This window comes from Podarcis liolepis, assembly GCF_965112155.1.
Source record: "Podarcis liolepis genome assembly, chromosome: 13".
NCBI classification, from domain to species: Eukaryota; Metazoa; Chordata; class Lepidosauria; order Squamata; family Lacertidae; genus Podarcis; species Podarcis liolepis.
This window is the reverse complement of record NC_139573.1, coordinates 14,415,538-14,438,849: the sequence shown is the minus strand read 5'-3', so window position 1 is coordinate 14,438,849 and position 23,312 is coordinate 14,415,538. Positions and strand designations below refer to the sequence as shown.

Below are 23,312 nucleotides of genomic sequence, written 5' to 3'. Positions count from 1 at the left end.
ATGGGGATGGTTTTGATATGTATTTGTGATTTTACTCTGTTTTCTTCATAGTGGCAGACTTTGGCTCTCAAATTTCTATGGCGCCCTGGGCAACATTAAAATTCGGCACATGCCTCATGTGCTCTGTTGTGGTGCCCCTTGCAGTGCGCTGCCCAGTGCAGCCAAACTGGTCATGCTACCCTAAAACTGCCTCTGGTGGGTTGGAGACAACATGGCGCCTCTTTGCAACAAAGTAAAAATTCTCTCTCTCTCTTTCTCTCTCTCTGGCTTTCCAGGATGCTATGCCTGTGGTGATAGGCTTTGAGGGCAGCGCCAACAAGATTGGAGTGGGGATCGTGCGGGATGGAGAGGTGCTGAGCAACCCGCGGCGAACGTATGTCACCCCTCCGGGGCAGGGTGAGTGTAGCCGTTCTACCACTTGATTCCTCCACCCTGTGTTCCCCGGGGTGCATGTACCCTGCACTGAAGGAATGTCACATTTTCTGCTTCGTCCAAATCCTACACCAAGCCAGAACCCATGCATGAGATGGGAATTGAAGGCTGACAACATGATAGATAGACAAGGCAAGGATATGTATAATTTTACAACATGCAGAGAATAATATGTGCAGAGAAATCAGAGAGAGGAGCTGAGGGAAGTTCCTGGTTGGGGGAGGGAGGGATGGAAGTGGGGGGGGGGAGAATTCATGTGATTATATGGTTTGATAATTTGTTATGTTGAAATTGCTTAATAAAAATACTTTTAAAAGAAAAGAAAAGAAAGGAGATGTGAATTGAACAACTTTGAGTGAGTTGCTCTTTCTTTCTTTTTTGCCGTTCTGGAATTATATTTTGCATAATTCCAGCTTTCTTTAGCATTATTAATTCATGTTTTGCTAGTTAGGGGCAGGGCAGTATTTGACTGTCACTTTGGCTTCTGAGACCTTGCCAATGCATTTTCAAGCATCGCTTCTCTATCGTAAGGTTTAGGAACATGGCTGCTGTTGTTGTTGTTTTTTTAAAAGCTTCAGTCTTCTGGATTTGAATTATCTGCTGCTGCAGAATCTCAGCATACACAGAGACAGCCCTGAGTACACTTCTTCCTTGCCATTCTGAGTTCTACAAAGATTTGCGTAATACTTTCTCTTGATACACAATTTGGGTTTCTGGTGGGTGTGCAGAGGAGTGTTGACAGAGAGAAGACAAGCAAGATACACTGAGTTTGCGCGGCCCTCCTTAAGAGATCTGCCTTCAGCTTTCCATGTCTCCCTGTCCTGATGCCTTTTTCCTTCCTCCACATTCCAGGTTTCTTGCCAAGTGACACTGCATGCCACCATCGGGCTTGTATCCTTGACGTGCTGCAGGAGGCCCTGCAGGAGGCTGGGCTGAAGCCGCAGGACATTGATGCTGTGGCTTTCACCAAGGGTGAGTCCCTCACTAAATTCTTGCTTCGGCAGCCGCCATTTTGAATTCCTCAAGGAGACTTAACAGACAGGTGACCTTGAAGACCAGGCTGGAGGTTCCTTCAAATTCATCTCTCTGCATTCAGGAAACAAGAGGCAGCATTACCACAGTTCAAGGAAACATTTCAGCCAGGCGAAAGCCCTTGAGCTGGTGTGGGGCAGGGCCAATGAGGGGGCAGGGCCTGAGCAGAGGTCTGAGGGCCAGAGATAGAAGCCTGGAGGGCCACATTTTCTATTGTATCCCACCTTGATATTTTATGATAAGGTGGCAGTTTTATGATAATAACACGAATAGTTCTTGGACGGAAACAACAAAGAGTAATGAGGAAAGCACAGTCATGATTAGGATGTGAGAAAGGCAAATTCCATCCGGTCCTGTTGGCCTTAAACATCTTTCCCCCTCCCTTATCCAGGTCCAGGCATGGGTGCCCCATTGGTGACTGTAGCAGTTGTGGCACGGACGGTGGCCCAGCTGTGGGGGAAGCCTCTGCTGGGGGTGAATCACTGCGTGGGGCACATCGAGATGGGGCGGCTGATAACTGGTGCCCAGAACCCAACTGTGTTGTACGTCAGCGGTGGAAACACGCAGGTAAGATCTTGTTCTCACAGTGGCCAACCAGGTGCCTCAGGGAAGTCCACAAGGAAGACCCAAACACAACAGCAGCTCTCCCCAGGTATGATTCCCAGCAGCTGGTATTCAGAGTTTTGTACTTGGGTGCTTTTCGGTGAACCCTTTAGCCCTTTTTGGGGGGGTGAAATATATATTTCCTGCCCTTTCCACAGTTCTCCGTCCCGAGTCTTGCTGTGTTTTGAACGCTGCAGCAAGGAGAGGGCAACTTGTGGCCTTCCAGATGTTGTTGATGTTCTCCAGTTTCCATCAGCCAGCATGGCCTGTGGTCATGGATGATGGGAGTTGTAGTCCCACAAAGCTATTAACTCGGATGGCTTTGCTCTACTTACATTGTAGGAGGCAGTATCTTTCTGGAAACTGCAGGCAGGGAGAGGGCTCTTGGGCTCAGGACTGTCTTGGGGGTTCCCATCATGGGCAACTGTTTAGCCACTGTGGGAAGAGGATGCTGGGAGATGAGCCCTTGGCCTGATCCAGAAAGGCTCTTCATTGGTTCTCTCTCCTCTGACAGTGGAGGAAAAATATAGGTGTCTTCCCCCCCCCCCCAAGCTCTTCCCCCTCTTAATTTATTTCATCTTTTGTATTGGCTGGCTGGCATCCCAACCCACTGCTTGGAGATTTCAACCCTAGTTCAGCACTTAAGGTGTTATGCTGCTCTCTCTCTGAGTGTGCTTTAGACATATGGTCTGGAGGTGTCCTGAGCATCGTCTCTTCCTCCTCTCCTCTCCACCCCACACTCAGGTTATTGCGTATTCTGAGCACCGATATCGTATATTTGGAGAAACCATCGACATCGCCGTAGGGAACTGCCTCGACCGCTTTGCTCGGGTGTTGAAGGTGAGCAATTGAAAGGAGAGACAACTAGGACTGGGCGATACCTGGTTTTTGACATCGCGATATGTCACCAGTTAAACACCGCAGTATCCTGATACGTCACCATGTCTGAAATGAGGATGAAGCTACGTAGAGGCACTGTCTAGCTTCCTGGTTTTTGCCGCATCGTGATTTTTGCACAGCACACACATAGGATTCGCGATATATCGCCAGGTCAAAAATTATGAAACCAATATCACTATATGGTCTTCAAGCCGGTTTTGAATGATATATTGATATACCGCCCAGCCCTAGAGACAACTACAGATATAATGGGGAAGAGGAGAAAGTTGTTCACCACCAGTGTGGTGTAGTGGTTAAGAGCGGTGGACTCGTAATCTGGTGAACCAGGTTCGCTTCCCTGCTGCTCCACATGCAGCTGCTGGGTGACCTAGGCTAGTCACACTTCTCTGAAGTCTCTCAGCCTCACTCACCTCACAGAGTGTGGGGAAGGAAGGGAAAAGGAGATTGTTAGCCGCTTTGAGACTCCTTCGGGTAGTGATAAAGCAGGATATCAAATCCAATTTCTTCTTCAAGGAAAACGTGGTATATAATTGTAATAAATAAATAAGAGCAGGCCAGTCCCCCCCCCCCCGGGCCCATTACATTACCTGCCTGAGACTGAGAGGGGTTGGGATAGAAGTGACACACAAAGTGATGGAGAAATAATTAGCTCCCTTCTCTATCTCTTCTCCTCCTTCACCTTGGTGGCTGATTTTCCTTATGACTTGGAAGGGGGCAGAGAAGGGAACATTAGCTGCCAGAGATGCAGAAAATGGAAGGCGAGAGCCAAGTGATAGCTTCCCTGTTTCTCCTCGTGTGCAATTTCTATCCCTCTCCACCTTTCTCTGACTGTCGCTCAGCAGGTGGAACTCTCATTTGGTAGGGCTGCTCTCACGCGATGAGTATTGTACACAGCCAAATGGCTCTCCAATGGTCGATCTGGCTGGTTCTGGGTGATGGGAAGGGTGATGGTGCCTTACGAGGCTGTATAGAGTTCTGACAGCTGTGTTGCCTCTCTCGACTTAGATCTCAAACGATCCCAGCCCGGGCTACAACATTGAACAGATGGCCAAGAAGTGAGTAATGGTAAAAGAAAAAAAGACATACACACATTTTGTGCAAACATGTTAAATTTTTCACTAGCTGCATGAGTTGCACTGGGTTGTCTGTTTCATTCTCAGTCCCATCCTGGCTTCAGAGAAAGTTGTTCAGTAATAGTTTGATCTACACCCAGAATTCAGGAAATGCAAAAGGAAAAGTGTCCTGTTTGGGGCACATCCCAAATTGGGATTGAGCGCCAGTTGCTAAAAGTCCATCCTAACAGGCTTTTGGGGGGCTTCCTGAGCTTTCAACAAATAACTATATTCCCCATTTTCAGCCTTTTATATGCAATGTGCGAAATTTATATATATATAATAAATTTTACTAAGCAAAGCTGAGATTGCAGGGCAGGGACCTAGACCCTGTTCTGCTGGGGATCGGGACCCCCACAGGGGAAGTAGTCACAATTACCAGCACCTCTTCTAGTCTCTTCAAGTCTAGGCAAGTCAGGTCAAGGCCCAGCAATTCAGGACCCTGGACAGCTCCCAGTGAGCCTTGTTGTGGCTGAGGTATGGAAGATGCTCTCCCAGCAAAGGTCCTAAGTTACCCCGAGGCAGGCAGAGTCTTCTCATTCAGTGGTTCTACATCCCTGGGGAGGACTGCCTGCAACCCTTCAAGGGCCCTGTGGCCAGTTCTGCAGTCTCGTGCACCTGCGTGGCTGCAGAGTAGCAGAAGCTACAGAGGGAGTCATTCCCAGACTCTGAGGATGACAGGAGAACCATGTCCTCACTCGGGGGGGGGGGCACTGCAGAAGAGGATGCTGAAAGTCCTCCGAGTGTGGCAGCTGGCGAGACCCTGAAATGGGGGACATGACTCTTGTGCCTTGTTATGGCATCTTGTAGAAGGAAAGTGTGATGATTATAAGAACGATATACTTAAAAATCAAAATAATGAATAACAACGATTTAACATAATATAAAATTTATTGTACAAGTAAATAATAATTAAAAATGTGAGTTCACAAGATTATTCGTGGCAGGAAAATCCCTATGATACCACCACTTTGTATATTTCTCAACAGCAAGGTTTTAGGTTGCCCAATGCCTAGCTATATCCTTGGGAAGACTCATTTTATGCATTAAAAATATAACACACACCCCACGTCTTTCCTGTCACAGACAATTGTATAAATTTGCCCCAAGGTGCATGTATTGGATGCCTTTCCCCACAATTTTAATGAGGCCTAGCGCATTGTGGTGTATTTTTTAAAAAACGGACACAAACAAACTGGATTCTAAGGGGACTGGACACCTATAAAACAGCCTTGAGTTGTGAGAGGGGGACTTGAACACATTCTGCGTCCTACACAGGGGCCAAAGGCTGGTGGAACTCCCCTATACAGTGAAAGGCATGGATGTGTCATTCTCTGGGATCTTATCCCATATAGAGGTAAGGTTAAATCTTGTTATCTTCCATATCACCTTTCTCTCTCTGTGTTGGGGTTTCTTCTGCCCTTGAATGCTGGATGACAGGCATGGGACTTCTTTCAAACTTTAGTCTGACTTCAAGGCAGGAGAATGGGTCGAGCTTGTGCCTGCTTGTAGCTGCACAGCAGCCTTGCCAGCAAAAACGGTGGCAACCCTTCTTCATTCCTCCTTCTCTTCCTCTCTCTGCACAGGAAGTGGCTCATAGGATGCTAGCTGCAAAAGAATGTACTCCAGAGGACCTCTGCTTCTCCCTACAGGTGAGGAACTAACCAGACCAAGGCCTAGGATGGGGTTGATATGCCGCCTCTAGGGTTGTCATATGAACATAGGAAGTTGCTTGAGTCAGACCATTGGTGCATCTAGCTCAATGGCCTCGGCCCAGTCTCCACCCCCATTATTCTGCCCAGACACTGAGGTCCAGCGCCGAGGGCCTTCTGGCGGTTCCCTCATTGTGAGAAGCAAAGCTACAGGGAACAAGGCAGAGGGCCTTCTTGGTAGTGGCACCCACCCTGTGGAATGCCCTCCCACCAGATGTCAAAGAGAAAAACAACTACCAGACTTTGAGAAGACATCTGAATGCAGCCCTGTTTAGGGAAGCTTTTAATGTTTAATAGGTTATTGTTTTTTAGTGTTCTGTTGGAAGCCGCCCAGAGCAGCTGGGGAAACCAGCCAGATGGGCGGGGGTATAAATAAGAAATAATAATAATCATTATTATTGTCTACAAGGACAGGTATTGATGCTCTCCAGGGTTTCACGTAGGAGATCTCTCTCAGTCCTGTCTGGAGATTATGGGAACTGAACTTGGGATGCTCTGCTGCTGAGCTTGTGGCCCTTTCAAGGCCACCCACTGTTGGGCAAAAGCATTTCTGCTCCATCCTCCTGAGCGGCTGATTTTCAGTCCTATTTGAGGAGGAACGAGCAACAATAGTGCTTTCTAGACCAACTTAGGGTATCAGCTTCTTCCAGGTCAACCAAGAAAGAGGCGACAGGCCTCTTTAGTGGTTGCTTAGCAACTATGAAGGGCCTGGTTCCTCTCCTTACCCATCAGGGCAGGCAGGAGAGGGGGACGCACTTTGTGCCCAGAGATGGAAGAGGGTGGGACCAGTGGGTGGGCAAGGGCACCCACTGTGGCAGTGGGCGCCTAATTATGATGCCCACATAAATCCAGGGCCCGGGGCTCAACCTGTGGCCTACACGCGAGACTCAAAAATGGATGACTTCGTAATTGTTTTGTCTGTTTTGGTTTCTCTCTGCCCACCAGGAGACTCTGTTTGCTATGCTGGTGGAGATAACGGAACGGGCCATGGCGCACACTGGTTCTCATGAGGCACTGATCGTGGGTGGCGTTGGCTGTAGGTGTCACCAAGCAAGTGTGGTGTGAATGGCTGAAACCGCTGCCCTGTTCGCGTTCTGAATTCTCCTCCCATCTCTCCTTCCCCAAACAAGTCCTCAGAGCAATTTGACCTACACAGTTGCTCCATCTGCTTTGCTCCTCCCCCTCCCTCCCCAGTGCTTTCTCATCGCTCCCAGTATGCTCTCAAAACTGAGCTGGGACCCTCTGTTTTCAGCCTCCGGTGTTACATCGAATTGCTTCCCCACCGTTTCTGTCTTTTCAAAATCCTTAATTTTCTCACCTGTGTTTCATCCAGCAACGTACGCTTCTTTAAAAACGCTGGCCCAGCCCTTTCTAATTTGGAGATTTCCACATATGTGTCTCAACTCAAGTTACCATTTCCGATCTAAGATGGACGCCAACTTGGATGTCTTTAGAAAGAGAATTAGGCAAATTCACAGAGGATAAGGCTATCAGTGACTACTAGACACAATAACTATGTTCTTTCTCCACAGCCAGAGGCAGTATATGACTCTAAATACTAGTTGCTAGAAATTACAGGTGGGGAGAGGGCTTTTTGTGCTCAGGTCTTGCTTGTGGGCTTCCCACGAAGTTTGGCCACTTTGAGACCAGGATGCTGGGCTAGATGGGGTATTGGCCTGGTCAGTAGACTCTTCTTATGTTCCTCATTTTATACCCACAACTGTTCTGTGGAAACAAAATCCAAACTACCTGTGTCCACCAGGGCAGTGTTCTTTAACCTTGGGTCCACAGGTGTTGGTGGACTACAACTCCCATCATCCTTGACCGTTGGCTAAACTGGCTGTGGATGATGGGAGTTGTAGTTCAACAAAGACCCAAAGTTCAAGAACACTATCCTGATCTTGAAGAAGGCTAGGTTTGCTATAGACAGCCAAGACTGAGACCCACCCACCCACCTGTTAGATCAGGCATAGGCAAACTCTGCCCTCCAGATGTTTTGGGACTACAACTCCCATCACCCCTAGTGATCAGGGATGATGGGAATTGTATTCTCAAAACATCTGGAGGGCTAAGTTTGCCTATGCCTGAGTTAGGTTCTTCCCTCAGAGGTGGGCAGGTGCCGAACATACAAAGGTGCTTTTTCTGGCATGTTGCCTGCTTGCATTCCTCTCCAGGTAATGAGCGGCTGCAGGAGATGATGGGAGTCATGTGCAAGGAAAGAGGAGCAAAACTCTTTGCTACGGATGAAAGGTGAGCTTCCACCTGCCTGCTTCCATTCCAAGACCCTCCCAGATTTAGGCTCTCATGAGTCTGCAGCAGAATGGTTTTCCAAAGCTGTTTTCCCCGATTCATAAACATGGTTAAGCAGAGGGGCAGCTGTGCCCTTTTGTTAAAAAGTCTTTTGCAGCAAAAGCAACCAAGAATCCCATGGCATCTTCAAGCCTTATTTTTGAAAGCTTTTGTGGGCCCACGTTGTCAGATATGCAAATTATAGGCTGAGCAAGTTTGATTCTCTTCACCTGGGCCTTGACTGAGACAAGAGTTTACTCTTCCACTGCAGATGTTATATTCGTACCGCAAGATAAGGGAACTTGCACTGTGAATGATACTGCATTGAGCTTTATCTTGAAGCGCCTAAATGTCATATTTGCATTTTTGTGGACGTGTGGCCCACCCCACAGCTTATTGTTTTATTAATACAGAGGCAGTAAAACTCCAAGCTAGGAGTGAGCCCAGAAGTTCCAGCATCGCCGACACCACCTCAACACCCCTTTAACCGTTATTCTTCTCTGCCCGTTTTCCATCCAGGTTCTGTATTGACAACGGGGCCATGATTGCACAAGCTGGCTGGGAGATGTTCCGATCCGGGCAAATCACTGCGCTTCAGGATTCGTGGATTACACAGAGGTGACTGTGCCTTGTTTTGTGAGGTAGGGGAGGGTATCTTGAGTGCAGACCTCAGGCGAGGCCTGCTGCAAGCTGTACTGCAGGAAAGTAAAGCTCCAATGTTGCTTCAGCAGCTCCCAAACGGAGATGGCGGAACCTTATTTTTGTTGCCAGCCCTGCCCTCAATGGTAGGGAACCATAACATGACATTTTTTTACAGGTAAGGGAAAGTTGGGAAGACAGAACAAAGTGCTGCCTGAATGCAGTCTCAGTCTGGCCTTTTCCCACCTTTCCGCAGGTATCGCACCGACGAAGTGGAGGTGACTTGGCGTGACTGACCACCCCTTTTCTCTGCATGGAAGCCATGTCGCCTGAAGGCAATAAACAGCCGGATACATAGACATTGCGGGCAGATTATCAGGGTTGCTTGGATCTCCATGGACATTTGATGGGAAACTAATTCGAACCAGAATAAACGCTTTCGTTTTTGTTTAGAAGTTCCTGTGGTGTTTTCTGTCCTAGGCCGCAGAAGCTGTTGCGTGAATAGAAAAAGGGGGGTGCAATGTACCTTCTTCCTTTCGGAAAACTAAGGTGTGATTTGTGGATGGGCTTCCTTGAGCAACCCAAGAGCTAACCAAGAGGGACCATGGAGGTTAGAGATGGGGAATCTCCCCGCCCCCCGCAGCCTGAGGGCCATCTTCTTTGCTAGGGGGCCACACGTGCAATTGTTACCTTTTATGCAGTCTGCTAGCTTGTACACCACACACCTCTCCATCGTCACCCAGGCCAGCAACAGGTATTCTCAGGGTTCAAGAACACATTCCTGCGAGGCAGGAATACTCAAGGAGGGTGTGAAGCAGAACTCTTGAGGGGTGTGCCCTTGGAAGACAGCGTGGTGGCGGCTAGGGAAGGGGTGCTGTCTGGGGAGAATCTAGAGGGCCAGATAAACATAAGATGAGCCTTGAGAGCCAGCGTGGTGTAGTGGTTAAGAGCGGTAGACTCGTAATCTGGTGAACCGGGTTCGCTTCCCTGCTCCTCCACATGCAGCTGCTGGGTGACCTTGGGCCAGTCACACTTCTCTGAAGTCTCTCAGCCCCACTCACCTCACAGAGTGTGTGTTGTGGGGGAGGAAGGGAAAGGAGATTGTTAGCTGCTTTGAGACTCCTTCTGGTAGTGATAAAGCGGGATATCAAATCCAAACTCTCTCTCTTTCTCTTTCTCTCTTGAAGGGATTCATTTGGCCCCAGGGCCTGTGTTCCCCACACTCCGGTGTAGGTAGAGAGGATCAGACTCTCATTGGCATTAGATAATTTGCCAGATCTCAGTTTGCCATTCTCTAAAATGGGAATAATACTCCTTTCTAGAATCCCTCTCCTAAACTCACCTTTCTCTCCCGCTTTGCTACATTTGCTGAACCTTCTCTCCCCTGCCTGGGATTTCCGCATCAATATCAAGCGTCTAGTCCCTGGTGTTAAAACCTGTTCTGGTACTGCACTCTCCAGCGGCTCCCTTTCTGTGATTTTGGCGGCTTTACTTGAAAAAGCCAAGAGCAACTCACAGGGCAGGAGCCCTAGACGTCATTAACCAACAATATTTAAAATGTATTTAATATTTACAGATGCTCCCAGGCTTCTAAGCACAGAACCCCCAGGAAATTGGTACTTTAGAGCTTTCAAGTCCATCAGGTACAATCCTGGAAAATGGAAATGGAGAAGCTTAACGCTCGGTTGCAGAATCCCCTCAGAACACGTCCCTGCTTTTTGGAGACACAGAAACCAGTCCTTTGGCTTATTTTTGCAGGTGTCTCTGGAGTCTGTGTTAGCAATGAGGCTGCAGTGTCACAATTAGGGCTTCAAATAGTCTCTTGCATGGCACTCCCTTGATACAGCGCTGCCCCCTACTGGCAGTAGAGGGTGAGAGCATCCTCCTGGTTGCCTCGGATGAAGACGACCGGTGGGTGGAGGCCCTTGGAGACCATCTCGAGCCAGGCCATGTAGAGGGCGCTTGGGCAGGCCCCTTTCCGCACCACCGGGAGGCTCCTAGAAAAACAGAGGGAGGGTAGGGAGAATGTTAAGAGGTTTAACTAGGACGCGGGAGAAGGGGGTTCAAATCCCCACTGGGCCAGTCGCTTACTCTCAGCCTAATCCTACCTCTCAGGGTTGTTCTGAGGATAATGTGGGAAGGAAGAGGAGAACTACCTATGTATGCCTACTTGGAGGAAAGGTGGGATAAATAAATAAAACGGGAAGACGTGTGAGAGGGTGGGCTGCTTGCAACATCTGAAGGCAGCCCAGTTTAGGGAAGTTTTTAATATTGAATGCTGTATTGTTTTTAATACTTGATTGGGAGCCGCCCAGAGTGGCTGGGGAAACTTGGCCAGATGGGTGGGGTATAAATAATAAATTATTATTATTGTTATTATTATTGCAAGTAACAAATCCATTAAAAATGTTTTCTTTAAAAACAGGCCCTCAATGCCTGTTTTGGCCTATGGCAGCCAACGTTCTGCACTGAGAGAAAGAGAAAGGGGCTACTGCTGTAAGATACTGATGCCTGTCCCACTCTTCTGGAACCAATTATTCCAGGGAAGAGCTATACAGTCATACCTCAGAAGTAGAACAGAATCCATTCCAGAAGTCCGTTCGACTTCTGAATCGTTCGACTTCCAAAGCGTGGCTTCTGATTGGCTGCAGGAAGTTCCTGCAGCCAATCGGAAGCCCCCTCAGACATTCGGCTTCCAAAACAATGTTTGAAAACCTGAACAATCACTTCCAGTTTCCGATCGTTCGGGAGCCGGAACGTTCGACTCCCAAGGCGTTCGGGAACAGAGGTACGACTGTAACTTAATGGTAGATTATCCTCTTTCCACGTAGCAGGTCCCAGGTCCAATGCCTCACATCTCCCGGTAGGGCTGGTAATGTCCCCTGTTCAAAAACCTAAGACCTGCTGCTGGACAGTGTGAACTATACTGAGCTAGGTGAACCCAATGTTTAGTATCAAGGTAGTTTTGTGTCCTAGGAACTTGTGTTCAGAAAGCCAAGAATTTTCTTTTATTTTTGGAGCAGCTCCTAATTTTTTGCACCCAGGGCCGAATTCTCTTCATGGGCAGAATTGGAATATATGTGGCCCTTACTACCCCCACCACAGCATGGGGGATGATGACTGCTGTTTCACCCACCCTTCAGAGAAATGGGGACCAGCAGCTGGTTGCTTGGGGTCACCCTGGGCCCTGAGAGAGCTTGCCACCAGGCCTACAAGCCCCTAGAGCAGGGTTTCCGAAACACAGGTCTCCAGCTGTTTCTGCACTACAATTCCCATCGTTCCTGACCACTGGTCCTGCTAGCTAGGGATGATGGGAGTTGCAGTTCAAAAAAATAAATAAATCTGGAGACCTAAGTTTGGGAAACCTGCCCCAGAGCAGGGATGGGGAACCTGTGGCCTTCCAGATGTCACTGACTATGGCTCGCATCAGCCCCAGGCAGCATGGCCACTGATCAGGGATAATGGGAGTTGCAGTCCAACAAAATCTAGAGGGCCACAGGTTCCCCATTCCTATGAAGGCTGTATCTGTTACCTTATGTCTCAACCACCTGGTATGGATCTTCTATCAGAAATCAGAAGGAACCCAGTGGGGTGTGTGCAGAAGGATCAGGGGACAGGGGCAAACGGGGGCAAAACCACCCCATTCAGGGATCTCAACGTTTGAAGAAGCAAGTAGGGAAGTGACTCACATGACAATGAGGGCTGCATTCCTAGAGTGGTCTTGAAGTATCTCATGTAGACGCATGTGCTGTTCAGACTGAAGATGCCATGTTGGAAAAGGAGGAGAGACATGTTAAAAGCGAATTTTGGTCACCCCTTTCACGCTCCTTTAAACCCCAGTAGACTCTTTCACCCTATTGGAACCAGAATGGGAAGCTACCGGCGTCCAGAAGACTCCTACCGCTTTGGATTACGAAGGACAGCTCTCTGTTTTGGTTCGCACATTGTTTTAGGAAGCGTGAATTAGGCAGGTTCGGTTTTTAATATGAACTGAATTAAGGCACTTCCTTGCCACGACCCTCAAACACTGGGGACAGAATCCACAAAAACCCCACCTTTTTCTTGTAGACTCGGAGGTCTTCGTCTGTGACCTTCCACGGTGCATCCTTTTGCATCTCTTCCACGGTTTCCTGGCCTTTCTGGCCTTCATTGAGCCGGAAGGGAGCTATGATGTCCTCAAATTCTTTGCGACTGCCATGGTAGGAAGGTGGCCGGGGGGGGGGGGGAGGGGGAGGGGAACAAGTCAAGCCAAAGTTAGGAAGACAGAGTGGAGCAAAATGGAGAAATGGGAGGAAGGGCCCAAACCACGTGAAGGAACTGTATTCTTAAGTGGAAACAACAATCAAGGCCCATAAAACAATTTGGGGGTGGAACCTCGAGGCTTTTTGCACAGACTCCCAGGTGGGGGAAGCAGGGAAGCACCAAACCTGTTGCTTTCAAAATATGAACGTACAGAGGTTAGCTTTAAATCTATATAGATACACAAATGGTCTAGACATCTGTTTTCCAGTCTGCCTTTGCTTGCTTGAAGTGTTCCGCCAAAGCAGTACTGTCAAGAGGCATAGGAAAATCAAGGGCTGAATTTGTGAGACTCTTTTTTGAAAAAAGGCTACTAGCTTTGAGGGCTGCTGAGTTAGAACAGAAGTGTCTGTTTGAGGCTGGGGCAGAGGGATTGTGGGACAAAGACAAGACCTCAGGGAGCAGAGAACGAGCGGGGACCCAGGGCATTCACCTTGTTTCTTCCGGCCTCCACATTATTTCAGGCAGCACCACGACCTCGGTGAACCCCAGGCGGAATTTGGTCAACAAAAGATCGATCCTGCAAATCAGGATGAGAAAGACAGAAATTGGGAATGGGGGAAAAAGGGGACAAGTATTTCTCTACTAACCTCAAGGAGACCAGAAGGTACAAAGATGTTTCACTGTGGTTGCGATGGTTCCTACCCCTTTACAATATTTTTTTTTTTGCAATTTTTTAATTGTTTCATTGCCCCCTTTTTTGTTTGTGCTTTAAATACAAGAAAGGCAGCGTAAATTTAAGCGGCATGTTAAGTGTCTTAAATGCAAGAAATGCAGCGTAAATTTTAGTGGTGTGTAAATAAATAAACCGCATAATAAATGTGCACAAGAAGGAATGTCAACAAGCGCAGCTCTTCTGGCTGCTGTGGCATGATGGTGTGAAAAGATGGACCTGTCAAAATTCTCTCTTCTGCATGAATTTCTCTCACTTTCTGTGTTTGCCCATGTACGCGTGTATGTGTGTTTATAATGAATTAATATAAGTCAAAAACTTGATTGTGGAAAAAGAAAAGAAAGCCAACGGATAAAAGCTTGGAATTAAGGAGAACACAGGCAAAAAGCAGAACAATGACTTATGGCCCACACCCTTGTAGTGCCTGGGACAATCAGGCACCAAAGGGCAAACTATCTTCCAGTGGACCTTGCCTGAAGTTCTGGAGCAGCCCTCCGTTAAACTTCCAAGAAGCTCACAAGCTCCTCCTCCTTTACAGCAGAAGCCTTTTTATTTGGCTTTCATTATTCCAGCCCCCAATCCCAGCCTCTTACTCTTCTCTGTGCTCTTCAGCATTCGCAATCTGCCCGCTGATGAAGACCCGGACTTTGCAATGACTCCAACGTTTCCGGCGGGTGAGGAGGTAGGGAATGAGGAGGGTGAGCCCTGTGGAAGCAGGAAACAGAAAGTCATAAGGATGTACCGAAGCCCCAGGGAATCAGGCCAAAGGCCCATCAGGTCCAAAAACCCTCATCTCCCAGCGGCCAACCAGATGGAAATCCACTAGTAGATCCCAACTTGCAACGGCAGTGCTCTCCACCCTGTTGAGTCTCGGACCACGCAACTCTCCCTTTCTGCTCACAGCTCCTCCACCCACAAAGATGGATTCCGAATTTAGGAAGAGAAGCAACGGCTGTGTGCCCCCTGTAGCCTTTTCTTGGTGCTCAAATCTCTGCCCCCAGAAGGAAATGGGGTGCAAGGCCTCCGCTCCTCTAGAAAGGGAGCACACTGCACCATTTGGGCTCTCCTTGGGAGACGGTCAGTGAGGGGGAAATTACGTTGCTAGGAAACCAGAGTTGGGGTGGGCTCAGATGTATAGCTCGTTATTAATTAAACAATCATTCTAGGACCTTTTAAACTATGTGTGGGGGGCTGTTGCTTTGGTTGTTAGTATGCTATGTATTGTATACCACCCTGTGATCTTTGGAAGAAGGGTGGTATAGAAATGATGATGATGATGATGATGATGATAGGTGCAAACTTAAACTGGGAAGGAACCATACATACCGCCATCATCAAAGAGCCAATAGATGTCAATGTTTTTCTTCTTCTGGTTGCCCTGGAAATAGGTTTCCAGGTGTGTGTCAGCACCGACTACCTTGTAGCTGTCACCTGCAGAGAAGAGTAAATGAATGGGGGGAGCCTTTGCAGCAATTCCCCTCTAGCACTCCCACATTATTAGTTAATTACGGCAGCTAATCTAAGGCTTGGTGCAAAAATTGGCTTCTTAGTGGTTTCCTAGCATAAAGGTCAATTGCACAATTGTTAACATATGAACATCCATAACTAAGATATCCACAATTCAAATATGCGCTGTGCGATTAAAATACACAGTAAAAAACCAAAAACCCACTAAAGCATAAAAATATCAGAAACCCAAATTAAAATTTACAATTAAACAGTATGTTTTAGGCTTCTCGTCCTCATTTTTGAAGCTCCTTAGTTTTGGGCCTGGGACACCTTCATTCAAACCCCTATTCAGCCCAAGTAGAGATATGGCCAGAGCACCCCTGCCAAGGCTTTGTCTACTCATAGTCCTTTAGCTCATTCTACTAAACCACATTTTTTCTTTTTAGAGCAGCCTCACTCAAGGCGTCCAACTTACACTTCCGCTTCTCTTTGCCCAGCACTGCTTCCGAGTCATCAAAGCCCATGTTCACTGTTGGGGAGAGAGATGAAGAGAGGATTAGTCGAGGCTGTGTGGTGTTTTTTTTAAGAAGCCAACAACACCAGAACGAATGATGCAAATTAAGAGATTTCATCCACTCTTTCTCTCTTTAGACATAGCATTTACTGTTTTGCCAAATCTGTTTTGCTTCTGCCAGCCTTGGAGAAGAACGAAGAAACCACAAGAGCCGCTAAGCGTTTCGCCACCAAGGACAGCTCCCTCTTTCAAGTACCCTCTTCTTCCAGAACCAGACGGAGGCTTTATAGCCTCCAGCACTTTCAGGCCCCGCCCCCTTTCCCTGGACACACCCACCTTGCGCTTTCACCTTCCGCGACACATCCAGTCCATCGCGCATCCGGACCAGGCACACTCCGGCGCTGAAATCGAAAGTGTCGCTGCAGCCGGGGAAAGGGGGAGAAGAGAGAGCTGTGGAGATCAACATGCAGCGTGGTCTTTCCCTACTTAATGAGGTTATCTCGTGAAGAGAGCGCCTCTGAACATGCGCAAAGTTGTATTCCTGCCCAATTAGTCCTTTCAAGAAAGCAAGGCCTCTGGGCCAAGGAAAAGCATTGCCAGACATTTTGTATGCACTTCGGCCCACCCGACTACAACTCTTTGCTGCTGCTGGAATTGGTTGAAACCAGGAGTAGAGAAGCCTTTTCATCCCGAGGGCCGCACTGCCTCATGGGCAACCTTCCAGGGGCCAGATATGAGTGGTGGGGCACAGGCAGAGGCAAAGCAGGTGCCTCCATTCCAGCCACTCAATAGCCAGAGGTTTCGACACACATTACCTCCCTCCCTCCCTCCAGGCAAGCCAAGGCATGATGTGGAACAGGTGACCCTTCCCCACTGGCCATGCTGGCTGGGGGCTGATGGACTGAGTCCAAAAACAACTAGAAGCTTAGAGCATCCCCAACCCTGCTATAAAAGGGAGGAAACATTATCTTGCAGAGGCCTTGCCATCTGGCATGCATGGGCCATACAGCCCACTGGCTTTGCAAACTCACATTACTCTAAGCATCAGGTAAGTCTTGTTGAAACCCGTTTGAGCCCAGTCTCCTAAACCCTCCACTGCTTCCCCTTCCCATCGCCTCCATGCCCTTACTGTATTATGCCCACGTAATTCTCCAGGTTCTGCGGACTGTCGGTCTGCCAATCCTGCTTGAAGCCCAGGACCATGGTGTTGGGTTTGAGTCGCCCGAGACCTGAGACCTAGAGAGAGAGAGAGAGAGAGCACAGCGGCTGCCATTAACTTGTAGCCGTATAAAGGACAGAAATCCAGTAGGGTTCATGTCCTTATGCTTGGCAACTGCTCTTCAGTGTCCCAAGCAAAGGCCTTTCTTCCTGCCCCTTCTTTCTCCTCAAGATCCTTTTCAGAGGGCATCATGAGCTGATCTCCGAGGTGAGCCGAGAACCAGGAGTGAGGCCAATATTCGGAACCAGAGAGAAGGCGAAGACAAAGGGAAAACCCTGGGACCAGGGTTGAGAAAGAAGGCAGAATTCAGGACCAGAGGCCAAGCCAGATGGCACAGGTCTCAGGAAGACCTTGTTTCTTGAGGAAGACTGAACTCGAGCAGGGAACCTTCTTATGGTCCAGGAGGACCCGAGGACCAGTCTTGGTGGGCAAGGCCAGTCCAGGGGCCTGCAGACACTGAACTGCCCGGGGCAGATGTTGCAACGTGCAGTTCTGTGGCTCACCACACAGGGGAAGCCTCACACAGGTCTGAAGGTTCCTCGTTTGAGTCACAGATTGGACCTGGGGCTTTTGGTCCATTCTCACCCATCTTAGATGAGGGGAAGGAATTGGAAGGACAGGAAGGTGAACTCCCTGGCCCGTCTTGCTGTGTGAGGGAGCACCCTAGCATCCACATGCGTACAAAGGAATTAAGAGCTCCTCTCTCAAACTACGCACATCAATGTCCTCCATCCCTTCATGCTTTTTGACATCTCTGGACAGATCGTGCCATACACTTAAAGCACATCTGATGCACATTTTAAGCAAACGGCTCCCCCCCCCCACCAAGAATCTGTCGTTTTCCCCTCCCAGAACTACAATTCCCAGCACCCTTAACATACAGTGGTACCTCTGGTTATGAACTTAATTTGTTCCGGGGGTCCGTTCTTAACCAGAAACCATTCTTAACCTGAGGTACCACCTTAGCTAATGGAGCCTCCTGTTGCCGCCGCGCCGCCGGCGGATGATTTCTGTTCTCATCCTGGGGCAAAGTTCTTAACCCGAGGTACTGCTTCCAGGTTAGCAGAGTCTGTAACCCAAGGTGTTTGTAACCCGAAGTACCACTGTACTGGAATTCCCAAGATGCGCTGCAAATCTATGGTGTGGACCCAGTGGCGTAGCGTGGGGGATGCAGGGGGGGCCGGCCACACCGGGCGCAACATCTGGGGGGGGCGCGCTCGCACTCACAGCTCTCTGCCCCTACCTGGCTCACTCACTCTCTCTCACTGCAGTGCTGGCTGTGCGAATCCGATCCGAGCCGCTGGGTCGCCGCCCACTGTGGAGGGGGTGGGTGCCAGGCGTGCGGTACGGAGAGAGAGCGAGGGACTATCTGGGGGAGGGACAGTGCAGCGGCCGCCCAGCGCAGCGCTGAGCGCGGGAGAGAACCACACCAGACCAGACCAGGCAGCAGCAAGAAGAAGCTGGCAGCGGCGGCAGGTTAGGGGTTAGGGGGCGCAAATTACTTGCCTTGCCCCGGGTGCTGACAACCCACGCTACACCGCTGTGTGGACCTGCCCTCTGCCTTTGTTGCCCCACTCCCAACATTAAAATGACCCCTCTAGGTCAAGACACACCCCCACACACCTGCATGAGGCTCCTGGCTCCAGCTCTCAGGTCCCCTGTTGTGATGAAGTTGTAAAAAGAGCGGATCTTGCGCGTGCTGAGCCACTGGAGTTGTTCGTTGTAGTTTTCGAAGCATGAGGAGTCTCCCAGCTGACCGTGCAATAAAAAGATTGATAGTCTGTTAAAAATGGCAGCATCCCAGCTATTTCCCCAGCCTCCTTTCTTTCCATCAACCCCCACAAGGCCCTCTCAGGGCAGGTAAACTCACCTCAGCCACGTTCCCACATATCATGAGGCTCACTTTCTTGGTGAAGGAGTTGACAAAGTCCACCAGCGCTGGGCGGAAGCTGGGTGGGCCTGAGAGGACCAGACACTGAGGCCTAGGAAGGTGAAAGAGCTGTAACTAGGGGCCACTTAGTTGGTTACTGGGATTTGTAGTTCTGTGAGGGGTGTGTGTGCCTACTAACAACTCTGAGTAACCTTAGCAAACTGCAGTTCCCAGGATTTGATTTGATTTGATTATTCAATGTATATACTGCCCTATACCTGGGGGTCTCAGGTTGGTTCACATAATAAAATCAAGATATATAAAACCACAAAATACATAATAAAAATAAAACCCAATAGCCCCCCCCCAAAAAAAACATTTTTAAAGGGCTTAGGATGCAAATCAGATCAACCAAAGGCTGGTTAAAAAGGAACGTTTTTGCCTGGTGCCTAAAGGTGTATAATGAAGGCGCCAGGCGAACTTCCCAGGGGAGAGCATTCCACAGACGGGGAGCCACTGCAAAATAGGCCCATTCTCGTATTGCCACCCTCCGGACCTCTTGAGGAGGAGGCTACTCTGGGGGAAGCCATGACTGTTTAAAATTGTATAAGTGTGCTTTAAATGGATGTCGTGGGTGCAGTGGCGTAGCGTGGGGGGTGCAGGGGGGGCCGGCCACACCGGGCACAACATCTGGGGGTTAGGGGGCGCAAATCCACGGGTTAGTGGGTGTAAATCCACGGGTTAGGGGGCACAAATTACTTGCCTTGCCCCGGGTGCTGACAACCCACGCTACGCCACTGCGTGGGTGTGACCATTTTTAACCCTGAGTTTACGCTGAAGGCTGCAATCCTAAAATGCAAGCTCCATTGAACACAGTACGAGTTACTTCTGAGTAAACACAATGCACGGGATTGTGCTGTGCCTCCCCAGTCTTTGACCCACCCCACCTCAGAAAGGGGAACAGCACCAAGGAAATCTGGCTCACGGGCCTTCTGTTCTTCACTTGATAAACTAAAGTAGCTCCCTCACCGAAAATTCTTGACGTGGTCCTCTACGTCGTTCAGGTTCACAGCATTTGACAGGGCCATGTTGTAGGTGCCAGCCTGCACTGAGGAACCCCAGTTTACCTCTGTGGGCAGAGGAGAGAAATGAAGAAGAGCTTTAGTCCATATCTACCCTTTGTGATTCCTGCCAATCTAGCAGTTCGAAAGCACGTCAAAAGTGCAAGTAGGTACCACTCTTGCGGGAAGGTAAACGGTGTTTCCATGCGCTTCTCTGGTTCTCCAGAAGTGGCTTAGTCATGGTGGCCACATGACCCGGAAGCTGTACGCTGGCTCCCTCGGCCAATAAAGCGAGATGAGCACTGCAACCCCAGAGTCAGTCACGACTGGACCTAATGGTCAGGGGTCCCTTTACCTTTTTACCTTTTCTGATGGATTCAGATACTGGAAGGACCTAGAGGGGTATCCCCCACTGAAGGATCCACTTCAGGACACAGGGAGATGATCTTGCCTGGCGTAAGGCTATTTGCCCTCCTTGCCCAGGCTTCCCAACCCTCCAGAAGTTTCAGACTACAATTCCCATCAGGCCTCGCCAGCACACTGCTTGAAAGGAGCTGCGCATGGTGCTATTCAAGCCCCGGCCATCAGCTGATTGGGCACCAGCTGCATGATACATTTAAAGGCAAAGGATCCTGGGAAGTGTAGTTTGTCAAGAGTGCTGAGAGTTGTTAGGAAACCCCCATCGTTCCCAGGGAAGTGGGACTGATTGTTTAATTTCATTGTACACAGCTTGTACATTGACAATAAAGGTACTATTATTAAACTACTCTGGGAACGGTACCTCTGAGAGAGTTCCCTTAGCAACTCTAGGCACCCTTAAGAACCTATCCAGGGGGGGGGGGTGAGTCATGGCTGTTTAACGTGGTATGATACTTTGGGATTCAGTGAATTGGTTTAAGAAATAAAATCTCCTCCAGCTGAGAAGGTTCCAGAAACAGAACTCCTGACAATGATGAAGAATTTGTAAATAAGCCTTGACCAGGACTCCTTGACATTTGGACCTGAAGCTCCCAGCTCTTTCTATAAACTAAGCTGGGAAGAAGGTGTGGAGATCTGGGACGTTCTACCCACACCCCACCCTTTGCTTCTCAGATCCAACGCCAGGCTCCCCTCACCTGGTTTCTTGTAGGTGGTGTAGGCCAAGCTGATGACGATGATCCCGATGACAATGAGGGCTGACCACCAATTCAGCAGGAACATGATGACCACAGAGACGATGGCTCCAAACAGGGCTGTCCATTTGCTGAAGTAGCGGAAAGAAGGCCTCCAGCCTGGAGGGGTGGTGATGATGGGGGAACACAGGTGAGATCAAAAGGTATTGCACACAGAGAGGGAGCCCAGGTGTCACCCTGGTTTATCTCGCCATTGACCTAGCACAACTCTACACACATGGCCCCCCAAAAGTATTTGAGGCTACTGATTCCCCTCCAAACATCTGCTGGTTGGCCATGTGGGTCCAGAATCTTGTGCAGAACTCAGAAGACACTCAAATCTCCACTCAGCCATGAAGTTCACTGGGTTAAATTTGGGCCTTTCTCTCTCTCTCTGCCTAACCTACCTCAAAAGGGTTGTTGTTGTGAGGATAAAATGGCGAAGACAGAAGAGAACATGGAGAGGAGATCTTTGCTAATGGTTAAATTTACTCTGGGAAAAGTGGACAGGGACTGAATATCCCTGTGAGAACCAGGGAACCAGGCAGAGGGCCTTGTTGGTGCCCGCCCTGTGGAACGCCCTCCCACCAGATGTCAAGGAAATAAAAAGCTATCTGACTTTTAGAAGACATCTGAAGGCAGCCCTGTTTAGGGAAGTTTTTAATGTCTGGTGTTTTATGGTGTTTTTAATATCCTGTTGGGAGCCGCCCTGGGTGGCTGGGGAGGCCTGGCCAGATGCGCGGGGTATAAGTAATAAATTATTATTATTATTACTATCATTATTATTAAGGCTAAAAACACACATACCTTACACACTTTTACACACACACACACACACACACACACACACACACACACACACACACACTTCTCTTACCCTTGCATACACAAACCTCTTTTCCAGCTTGCTTTCCTCACTCTGAGGAAAGGGGAGCACAGGAAGGAAATGCAGCAAGCTGTTTAAGCAGGAAGATTCAGATGGGAAGGGGAAGGGGAAGGGGAAGGGGAAGGGGAAGGGGAAGGGGAAGGGGAAGGGGAAGGGGAAGGGGAAGGGGAGGCAGTGTGGCCTAAGGAGAGTGCCGTGGCCCAAATCAGGACCTTCCTCTGCCCCTTTCACTTCTCACCCCAGCCTTCCTGGCAGTGGCTCATCTGACAAAAGCTCGCTGTGAGCGCAATGCAGACCAACCCGTTCCTGCCTGGCACAAGTTGCCCAGCCTGTTGGCTCATTTGTCTTTCCCAGCAGGACATGTTTGCTCTTTCCTGCCTTGTTACCCCCGCACACACACACACACACACACACACCATTTCTACCTCCCACACGGCCCACCTGTCCACCACCCACCTTACCTGGGGAGTTGGTGATGGTGGCATGGAAGCAACTGAAGTTGATGAGGGCATAAGAGCACAAGAAGAAATTGGAGATGACGGGGGCGATGGTGTTCAGATCCGCTGCAGGGGCAAAGAAAGGAAAGGTAAACAAGGAGGCACTGTATTCTGGCACAGAACAGGGGATGGGATGGGGGGAGTGCTCTTGTATGCTCTACTCAGGCAGCTAGCCCTCAACGCTGCTAATTTCATAGAATCATAGCATTGTGAGGGGTCCTGAGGGTCATTCCCACAATGCAGGAATCTCAGCTAAAGCAGCCACGACAGATGACCATCCAACCTCTGCTTAAACCCCCCCCCCCAAGGAAGGAGAGTCCACAACCTCCAGAGGGAGACCATTCATGTCTGTGCTATTTGTTTGTTTATTATTATTTTATTTATTACAGTGGTACCTCTGGTTAAGTACTTAATTCGTTCCGGAGGTCCGTTCTTAACCTGAAACTGTTCTTAACCTGAAGCACCACTTTAGCTAATAGGGGCCTCCTGCTGCTGCTGTGCTGCTGGAGCACGATTTCTGTTCTCATCCTGAAGCAAAGTTCTTAACCCGAGGTACTATTTCTGGGTTAGCGGAGTCTGTAACCTGAAGCGTATGTAACCTGAAGCGTATGTAACCTGAGGTACCACCGTACACCCATTTATTCCTTACCCCCAAACACACAAAAAAGTCACAAAGTGACTGACAAAAGCAGCATGGCCCCCATAAGGGGAAAAAAATCAAGTATTTAAGAAAAACAATGGAGCAAAATCCCTAAAATTATAAAAAGGATTGTTGTACCCCCGCCCTACTAAAAAAATGAACACCACGAGACATGCCAGAAAGCATGCAACAGTTTGGGTATTATGCTAGTTTTAGTTAGTGTGGACCTATTTAAATTAAGACACATGGCTGAGTGAGGTCCATTAATTTCAAGAGCTCCACTCTGCATAAAACTCAACATAGCTGAATACCACCCTATGATCTCAGCGAATGA

General features: G+C 49.0%; 2 protein-coding genes across 6 annotated transcripts in view; one reads left to right on the top strand and one right to left on the bottom strand.

The window, feature by feature from the left end:
- OSGEP (O-sialoglycoprotein endopeptidase) overlaps positions 1-9,174 on the top strand; it is a 244,986-nt gene extending 235,812 nt beyond the window's left edge. For all 5 annotated transcript variants that reach the window (XM_083470805.1, XM_083470803.1, XM_083470802.1 and 2 more), the window contains 11 exons: positions 276-396; positions 1,285-1,404; positions 1,856-2,031; positions 2,812-2,907; positions 3,973-4,022; positions 5,358-5,436; positions 5,666-5,731; positions 6,737-6,827; positions 7,966-8,041; positions 8,600-8,698; positions 8,976-9,174. In XM_083470805.1, coding sequence (XP_083326931.1) covers positions 282-396; positions 1,285-1,404; positions 1,856-2,031; positions 2,812-2,907; positions 3,973-4,022; positions 5,358-5,436; positions 5,666-5,731; positions 6,737-6,827; positions 7,966-8,041; positions 8,600-8,698; positions 8,976-9,015 — 1,008 coding nt within the window. In that variant the 5' untranslated portion in view covers positions 276-281 and the 3' untranslated portion in view covers positions 9,016-9,174. The remainder of the gene's footprint in view (positions 1-275; positions 397-1,284; positions 1,405-1,855; positions 2,032-2,811; positions 2,908-3,972; positions 4,023-5,357; positions 5,437-5,665; positions 5,732-6,736; positions 6,828-7,965; positions 8,042-8,599; positions 8,699-8,975) is intronic.
- A 1,083-nt stretch (positions 9,175-10,257) lies between these two features.
- LOC310691354 (solute carrier family 12 member 3-like) overlaps positions 10,258-23,312 on the bottom strand; it is a 33,525-nt gene continuing 20,470 nt past the window's right edge. The window contains exons 14-27 of the mRNA XM_083471118.1: positions 22,303-22,404; positions 20,920-21,075; positions 19,773-19,872; positions 18,744-18,855; positions 18,497-18,625; positions 16,784-16,890; positions 15,991-16,073; positions 15,616-15,669; positions 15,018-15,122; positions 14,285-14,396; positions 13,452-13,538; positions 12,775-12,910; positions 12,409-12,476; positions 10,258-10,716 (exon numbers count right to left, since the gene is read on the bottom strand). Of these exons, the coding sequence (XP_083327244.1) occupies positions 10,575-10,716; positions 12,409-12,476; positions 12,775-12,910; positions 13,452-13,538; positions 14,285-14,396; positions 15,018-15,122; positions 15,616-15,669; positions 15,991-16,073; positions 16,784-16,890; positions 18,497-18,625; positions 18,744-18,855; positions 19,773-19,872; positions 20,920-21,075; positions 22,303-22,404 (1,493 nt within the window). The 3' untranslated portion in view covers positions 10,258-10,574. The remainder of the gene's footprint in view (positions 10,717-12,408; positions 12,477-12,774; positions 12,911-13,451; positions 13,539-14,284; positions 14,397-15,017; positions 15,123-15,615; positions 15,670-15,990; positions 16,074-16,783; positions 16,891-18,496; positions 18,626-18,743; positions 18,856-19,772; positions 19,873-20,919; positions 21,076-22,302; positions 22,405-23,312) is intronic.